The sequence below is a fragment of the Euphorbia lathyris genome, chromosome 9 (genome assembly GCF_963576675.1).
Source record: "Euphorbia lathyris chromosome 9, ddEupLath1.1, whole genome shotgun sequence".
In the NCBI taxonomy this organism is placed as follows: domain Eukaryota; kingdom Viridiplantae; phylum Streptophyta; class Magnoliopsida; order Malpighiales; family Euphorbiaceae; genus Euphorbia; species Euphorbia lathyris.
In genome coordinates, this window is record NC_088918.1 from 68,761,811 (window position 1) to 68,770,787 (window position 8,977).

At 36.1% G+C, this 8,977-nt stretch overlaps 1 protein-coding gene across 1 annotated transcript; it reads left to right on the forward strand.

The window, feature by feature from the left end:
- Positions 1 to 2,128: 2,128 nt before the first annotated feature.
- On the forward strand, positions 2,129 to 7,887 carry LOC136205131 (BOI-related E3 ubiquitin-protein ligase 1). Its single transcript, XM_065995616.1, has 4 exons — positions 2,129 to 2,293; positions 2,363 to 2,684; positions 2,797 to 3,295; positions 6,697 to 7,887. The coding sequence occupies exons 1-4, from the start codon at positions 2,244 to 2,246 to the stop codon at positions 6,744 to 6,746; spliced, it is 921 nt and encodes a 306-aa protein (XP_065851688.1). The 5' UTR covers positions 2,129 to 2,243; the 3' UTR covers positions 6,747 to 7,887.
- The last annotated feature ends 1,090 nt before the right edge of the window (positions 7,888 to 8,977 follow it).

Below are 8,977 nucleotides of genomic sequence, written 5' to 3' on the forward strand. Positions count from 1 at the left end.
AGATGAAAACAGCCCTGAAAAATAAAAATAATAATTTCCTCAATTTCATCCTCCTTGTCATTGCCAGACACCATCATTATCTCTTAATCGATGCACTAAATTTCACATGCCTCTTCACATTTGCCTTCGAATGAAAGAATTTTATATTTTTTTTATCTCTCCCCTACAAGCAAGAAACCCGTGAACATTTTTTCCACATAATTTCTTCATCCTTCTACAGTTTAATAATCTCCTCTCCAATACATGAAATAGATGTTTCCTTCGAACCATTCATTGGACCATTCTCATAATCAAACATATTTTTAAAGAGTTGTTTCAACATCATTCAAATATGGCCAAAACAATTCTTATCCCATTGCTGAAGAGAAATACCACATTGTTTTAATATTGCACAAACATCCATTTGAGCTAGAGACCCAGATTCCCACACAGACTTAATAATTTCACGACAACTAGGACCCCGAATCCACATTCTTTCAAACCTAAACGACCTCTGTTTATGAACTTGTACACCATCAGTGTCCAATAAGAAAGGAGAGTGATCTGAAGCTACTCTTGCCAAAACTGAAAGTATTGTATTTGGAAACAATAATTTCCATTGAACCTGACAAATAGCACGATCAAGCCTCTCACAAATACGATCATTACCTTTTCTGCTATTAGTCCGTGTATAGTTTCATCCTGAAAGACGCAAGTCAAAGAGATCACAATCATTTAGACAACTTCAAAAATCTTCCATTAAACGATAGTTATATAAAACTCCACCTTCCTTCTCCCGTGAATGCATAACTTCATTAAAATCTCAGATACAGACCCATGAAATTTTTTTGATAGTGAATATCCTGTAGTATATCCCACGTGCACATTTTATTCGCACCTTCAGGCCAATAATAAACCCCAGTTCCTCGCCACCATAGACTACCCTCATCATTCACTAAACCGAAACGAATACAATGTTAAGGATAACCCAAAATGTGCAACATAAACTCATCTCTCTATGTTAAGGTTAACCCACCCGAACAACCAATTGAATCAACTTTAAAAAACTGGAAGCCTTGAAACTTCCTTCGTAAACCATCAATATCACCAGAATACAACCTTGTTTCCATAAGGAAAACCACATCTAGGTAATGACTCAATATACATCGACAAAGCACATATCGTTCGAGAATCACCAAGTCCCCAAATGTTCCAACTTAAGATTTTCATAATATTTAACGGAGCTAATGAATAGTCTACATCGATAAATTACCTTCTAGCAGACAAGAATGGATACATACCTTTTTACTAGTGCCTTCAACATCACACTCCATATCTTGCACCTCCACATCATGCATACCCTTTCTCCTCCCACAACTGGCAACTGTAGAAATATCAGTCTCTGAAGATGACTTTTTTCGATTTTGATGTTTTCAAGTTAAAGATTCCCTCCCTCCCTTCACTGATGTTGAAACAGATTTTTGCTCAAGACAACGAAATCGTAGTTGGCCTCCTTAATGCTTTAACTATGAAAGCCCTCTCGTTTTGAGAAATTTTGAGTTGAGTTAAATTGAATGGTGGATCTAATATTTTCTTTGAAACAAACTCTCAATTCTTAATCCATCTCTTGGTTTATACTACCTCAACTTCTATCTGTCCATTGATGACCGTAAGACTTAAAGTAATTATAGTATTAGTTTTATTAAAAGATCAACAAATCAATATGCTCATATGTTATTAAGGTAATTATTTCTATATCTAATCGTGAGTTTATTTCTCCGTAATATTTTGCTTTCCCGCAATTGCTTAGTTTTAAAAAATTTCCACGTTAGAAACACTAATAATACAATTTTAATGTTCATTTTTTTTATAGGACTAAAATTCTTATTTTCTTATATTAAAAAGTATATCTACACTTTTAAAAGAAGTTTTATCACTTTATTATAGTATGATATAGATGTGATGAAAAAAGGGAAAATAAATACATATAAAGGGGTATGAGAATATAATGAAATTTCACGTCTGTCCTTTTCTGTTTTCACGAATCCAGCGTAGTAACTTTGACTTTCTATCACCAAAACAGAAATATTTAATTTTCTTTTGCTTTTTCGAAATAATTTAATTTAATAAATGAATGAAACAAAAACAAATCCTCTCATTTCTCTCTCCACATCTCAATTGCGTGCATCTTTTCCTTCATATATATTTAACCAAATCCCATCACACAATTAACCAAACTCTGCAAAAACCCAACAACCACTTCCATGGCAGTTGAAGCTCCTCATATTAACCTTTTCTCCTCCCCCGGCACCAGGTACTCACTTTTTCTTCATCAATCTCTCTTTTTATATTCATCATTTCTTATGTTCTGTATTTTCTGCAGAGTTTTATTCAAGACAAATCAAGTTAACGCCGATATGGATTCCGGAATCGTTTTCAACGGAACAATGCTTTCGCCGCCGGTTTTACCGTTTTATCAATCGCCGGATTTCAATCCTTTCTCTGATTTTACGCCTAAAGATGACAGCGGACTCACCTACAACAACAACCACAACAACAACACGGATCCTCCTCCTCTTCCTCAATCTCCAACGAAAAGGCGTAGAGATTCAATTCAAAAGTCTCAGTTCTCTTTTCTAGATCCAGATTTCAATCCGCATATCCATCTCTATCAATCTGAGATCGACAGCTTTGTTGCCGACTATGTATGTTTGTTCGTTTTCAAGTCTATTTCTCTTGTTTTGATCGATGGACTCTTTTGATTCTGTTGCCGATGTTGATAACATTGTGGTTAATTCGGGGTTTTGGTATGTGCAGACTCAGAAAGTACGAACAGAGCTTGAAGAAAGAAGAAACAAGCAATCGAGGATACTGATTTCATCAATCCAGCAAGGAATCGTGAAGAAACTGAAGGAAAAAGACGACGAAATGCAAAGGATTAGAAAACTGAATTGGTTTCTCCAGGAAAGAGTGAAGAGCTTATGCATAGAAAATCAGATTTGGAGAGATTTAGCACAGAGCAATGAAGCGACAGCCAACTCGCTACGAAACAACCTTGAGCAAGTACTCCTCGCGCAGGTTAGCGAAGAGCGGCAAGAGAGCGGCGGAGGCGGCGGCGGAGAGGATGCGGAGTCGAGATGCGGCGGAGGTGATAATGAGGAAGTGGAGGAGGAGGAGGGGAAAAGGAATAAGTGCAAAAAGTGTGGGGAGAGGGAAGAAAGTGTGGTGTTGATACCATGCAGGCATCTGTGCCTCTGTACAGTATGTGGGTCCAGCCTGTTTGGCACTTGCCCTCTTTGTGATTCTCCTATAACTGGTAGTGTACATATTAACTTGTCTTGATATATATCACAATATATATTTATTTTTATTTTTGGCACTTTTTCTTTGCCTATTTCTGAAATATTCCAAATTTGGCTATTAAATAATTTTATTTATTTCCTTTAAGGGAATAATGACTGTTCTGAAAGTAAAAATTAAAGGGTCTAAAAAATGAGTTGTCAAAAATAAAATTAAGTTTAGATTAGTTTAGAGTTGAATTTTATTTAGTGACTTCTTTCTTAAATAAAATTTAAAAATTTAAAAACTAGAAACTATAAATCAAACTAAAAACTTAATTATAGAACTGAAAACTTAGATTCTATTTGATAGCTATAATAATCAACATATAACGAAACCAACAAACAAAATTTAAATAATAAAATAAAAACTGAAACTAAAATATAGATATGAGGAAATTATTTAATTAAATGTAAAACAAATTTACATAAAATCCTTCTTTTAAATTCTTTTTTTTTTTTACTTACTAATTTTTCGTGTTATATGGTTATCAAACAAATTAATTACATTGAACATTTAATTTGTTTTTAATCTAAACCAAATATTTTTATAATTTAATATTTCAGTTTTTATTAGTTTTTATTTTTATCAAACATCATCTTAGTCTAATAAGTCCAGTCTAATGGACTTAGACTTATTAATAGAGCAAATTTAATTTAATTTAATTTAATTGGTGTAAAAAGACTTACTAATAGAGCAAATTTAATTTAATTTAATTGGTGTAAAAGTTCAAATTATATATATATATACGAAAATTTGGATAGGATCTTCTAGAATTTGGTTCAAGTTTGAGATACTTTGCAATAAGATAGAAAAATAGTTAAAGGAATGACAGACAGATATCCGATGTACTCGTTGAATGCTTAAATTAGTAGAGCTTTTAAGATGCAAATATGAGAATAATAAAATTCTTCATTTTTTGCTTACATAATTGAGGAGAATTCTAGAATACCAAGTTATGTATGCTAGCTAACATTTTATACACAAGTATGGAGGATATTGAAAGTATGTCCTTTGGTGTGACCATTTTAATTTGACATGTGATAATTGCAAGCTGCACAAATACGAATGCGAACTTTTGTGAATTAGTGTGCCTATTTCGTTAGTCCAAATGTCCATGTGACTACATTTTCATCATTATTCCTAGTTGGAACATGTGATTGGTCTACGTGGTATGTTCGGTTATTCACTGATTATCAAATGTTCCTCTTCGATTTGCTTAAGCTCTTCAACGCTTCGGTTTGCACCTTGTTCTTGTTATAATTTATAGAGCCGACCGATTTTTTTTTTATCATAGCCTTTAAGTCATAGAGTTCTGAAGGATCTAAGCTTGTGTTGCAACAAGCGTTCATCTATTGGAGACTAGTGTGATGGAATGTTGATTTTGTCATGCGCGTGGGATTATCCACTCTTTAATACACGTTTAAACATGGGAAATCGTGAGAAGGTGGGGGGTTCTGGAGTAGCACGTGAGGAGCTAACATGTTCAAATTAATTCGTATTTACTGTTAATGGATGCCACGTGTCTTGGAGCTTACCGCCATTAGAAGTGAAGGGTTTATTTATAGGTTTAAACGAACGCCAATTGTAGAATTCTTATTAGTGATACATGAGTCGTGACATCATCATCAAAGCCAATTGTAGTCAAGAAATCGAACGCCAAGGTTTAGTTGGTATCAACCTTCTATAATGTTGATAGAAGAGATTGTGGGTTTATGCGAAAATGTTCAGGACTTTAAGGAACGACGGTCATTCTACTATCAAACGAGCACTGTGCTCGTACTGTTTATGAGGACCACCAGAGCGTCTTTTGAATCATAGTTAGGATGGGGAATACGGTTCCATCTCTCCTCCATCATCGTACACATTTGTTAGGAATTTTGTTTATGCTTTGACCAACTTTCTTTTAATTCCAGACTAGAAACGATAGCATATGTGAAGATATGTAAGGATATGGACCTCCCATTGAACAAAGCCATGTTTCACTCTCTAGCGTCACATGAAGAGGGTAAATGACGATCTTTGTTACTAGACGGCTAGTTCTCACCGAAGAAATTTTTTAGTAAAAAAAGAGACTATTAAAAACTTCAAGCCCAAGCGGTTCAGGGTTGGGGGTAGATAAAGATATATTTTGTTGCCTTTATCCAGACAGCTTTCCTTTTTCCACTAGTTGTAATGCTAGCCCTATAAGTTATGACTCCTAGATGGCCGAGAGAGAACTTTAAAATGAAGAGGGAAAGGAATTATAATGTTTTTTTTCCTAATTAGGTGAGATACCAAAATATACTAGAGGCTATTAGTCGGGAGGATCTTGTTGCTCTCTGAAATGTCGAAGGGAAAATTATCAAGCTCAAGGACAAAAGATTTTACCGTTTTCTTAAAGGTAATAAATATGTTGACTTTGCTTTTGTTTTGGATGCATGGGTGAATCATAACATGTCTCTTACATGATGCAATGTTAACATGAAAGAAGAAATAAGAAGCTAGCAAACATTCTTTTGTTGCCAACGCTAAATAAGGTGCTTCACCCCTTCCCCCGCTGAACAAGGTGCTTCCTTAATGTTGAATAAGGTGCGTTCGACCATGTTGGAGCATAAAGGTATGAACAAAATCGGTGTGCGGTCATCGCTTATTGAAGGTCCAACATTAGTTAATGAGTTATCTAAGTAGGGTGGTCAACCTTCTACTGATAAGAAAGTGGCATGCGACTCTGTTTTGGGGGCAAGATTGACTTCTTTTGGGGACCTTGGGACTTTTAAGGTTTCGAGGAAGGGAACCTTAAAGGTGAGGGAATCCTCAATCCACCTTCCCCCACCATGGCTCACGAAGGACCTTTCAGAGGATCAAAGAGGAAGGTCCTAGATGTAGACGATGTCAAAAAGGCTTCAAGTGAGCCTTCTTCCAAAAGGCTAAAAGCCACTACTGCCTAAAAAGGGAAAGGGAAATTTTGGGAGCATGTCTTGTTATAGCCTCTTAAAGTGGATGAGGTTAAGATCTGTGATAAGTACGATGTCATAGCGGTATGCTTCGAAATTCAGTATTTAGTTAGTCTTTACTTCTTTGGTGGTGAGCCTGATTTTCATTTTTTACCCTTTCATGTTGTGGGAGAGCTTGTTGGGGGGGGGGGGGGGGGGGGAAGGGGGAGTGGGAGTGTCGATGGCCCATATAAGCATCGTGTTGGATATGGGTTGTTAGACATATTTTCCTACGGAGCAAGCTCTTTTCCAAAGGAAGTTTGTTTGTAGGATGAATGCTTTAGCTATGGCTCGTGCCTTACGAGTGGGCATCTTCTTATGCTTTTAATTTCAATCTTCCTATTTTTCTTATCTTAACACACTTGATATTTCCTTTTGACATATTTTTTTGATAATGACGAAGGTATGCTAACAACTGAGGGGGATGGTCGAGGAATTCCGGGGTGTCAATGATGAAAATGAATATTTGAGTCGTACATTGGATGAAGCTCTTGTACGAGTGGATACCTTGCAAAAGAAAGTTGATGAAGCTAAGAAGGGCGAAGAAGCCAAAATTAGAAGTAGGAGAAATCTGCCCTAATGAAGGCCAACGAGGTGGATGACTTTGAGAAGTTGTGTTTGATAACATCTGCATGTTATCCTTGGGGAGAAAATGTAATAATAAAAGCAAAAAAGGACTTACCAGCATATAACCAAGCCACGTGGCTTGAACTCAGATACACCTTGTACATGCATACGCCAAACAAGACATGATCCGCCATAATATCCCTTTTAAACGGTCCCAAAGAGAAGTAAGGGTTAACGACATTAATGCTATTAATGGCAGGAACAGACAAATTCCAAGAATGAGCAATAAATGTGATAAAGAGCATTAATGGCATGACTGTTCATGCACAACATTATTAATGCTCAAAGGTTACAGAAATCTATATAAATACCTCAATCCCAAGGTATTTAAAGTATGCTTTCTGATTTACTAAAAGAGCTCTTGTCAATTACTATTATTCACAATCTCAATACTGACTTTTGCATTCGAGTGTCCCCCGCCGATCCCAAATACCTCACATGGTAGGACTCCGGCTAGAGTTACATTTCACAAATATCAGTGTTCGAACATGATGCCGTCATAAAAGCTACGGTGGTGCATCTTCAAAAGAAGGAAAATGATATAAAGACCCTGAAGGCTGAATATGAGAAGAACCGACATGCCAACAATTGGCTGAAAAAGGACAAAGATGATCTGAATGAAAGGCTTCAAGTGATCAACTAGGAATTAATCGACGAGAAGGTGAGGTAGGGGGAGATTGGGGAATCCACTGATCAATTGAAGAGGGACATGGATAAGGTGAAGATCAAGAATGTCTACATGATAATTGGCCATCAGATCACTAAGGAAGAGGCTATTACAGAGGCAACATACATAAGGTTTCAGAGGCTTAACCGTTATCGAACCAATATTTTATGATTGATGAGGGCCAGTTTCCTAATGATAAATTCTCCTTTTGGGACGATGTATGGCCTCTGGAATAGCATGAAGAGGCTGATGGGTTTTCATTTTGCGAGTTCCCTTATTTGCCCCTTTTTGTATTTTTTTCTTTTACTTTTTCTCTCCTCTTGTACTTCATTTAATGAAATGAAACTGTGTTTGTTCTTATAATCCAAGTGTTTTAATTGATTTTATTAAATTTTACTAAGGTTATGATTGTGATTGAGCTTTCGCCAATCTTAGAAAAGAAAATATATAATCAAAGGTATTTAGACCGATATGTTTAAAACAGAGCAAATTCAGAATGTATTTGCAATGTAGATTGTGAACCAGATCTTTTAGCGTGCATATGACCGACGTTTAGTGATCTAAAAGATATTTTGAATGCAAACTTTAATAGTTTTTTAATTTCTTTACATAATGGCAATACAATGTGGTTGACTACTCAAAAGGAGAACTTAGGGAAATAAGAAGAAATGAGAATGAAGAACTTCTACTTTTAGGAACATGTTTGTTTGTGAGCTCTTTTTGCTAATTTGTGCGATTTAGCATGTTCTTGGACTTTGTAGGGGCCTTCCCAATAGCCGCACATCCTGCCTCGTCCTTGTGTGGAACGTGAGGCTTTGGTGCTTTGGGGAGCCAAGCCATTAAGACTAAGTTGACATGGTTTAGCGAGTGTTGTATCTTTTTTGTTATCAGTAGGTTTCTATTCTTGTTTCCATATAGCCTTTCTCTTTTAGTGGGTCTAAGTTATTCCGCAAGTTCTTTTCATTGCTAGATTCCAAGTAGTATATCACTCAGATTTGAAGCTTCAACTTTTATTGGGATGAAGACTTTGGTCCTATAAGGTGGCACCTCTTTATCTACTCATGAAGCTCCTGGATTTTCGAGATTTTTTTTACTTCTAGAAATGCTACGATATGTCTTATTATGTTTGTCTTCTTACTTGAGCCATGTACTCTGGGTGTTTGACACCTTTAGACAAGTCCTTTGCATCTTTTATCCTATTGGGCTGATATAATCTTTGAAGCTGAAATCTTCTATGATGAAGATTCTTTTCCCTCATGACTCCCGTTGTCTTCACGCATTTTTTAGTACATGGGTGCCTTTGATGAATATGATATATTTATATCGTAAAGGGATGAAAGGTCTTCGACATAGGATGGTTTCGGCTATCGAGCATTGGTTTGGTGTTCGA

Coding starts and splice junctions, on each gene's coding strand:
- LOC136205131 (XM_065995616.1), top strand. CDS start 2,244: ATGGCAGTTGAAGCTCCTCATATTAACCTTTTCTCCTCCCCCGGCACC. Junction 2,685..2,796: donor ACAGCTTTGTTGCCGACTAT/GTATGTTTGTTC, acceptor TGGTATGTGCAG/ACTCAGAAAGTACGAACAGA. Junction 3,296..6,696: donor TTGTGATTCTCCTATAACTG/GTAGTGTACATA, acceptor ATAATGACGAAG/GTATGCTAACAACTGAGGGG.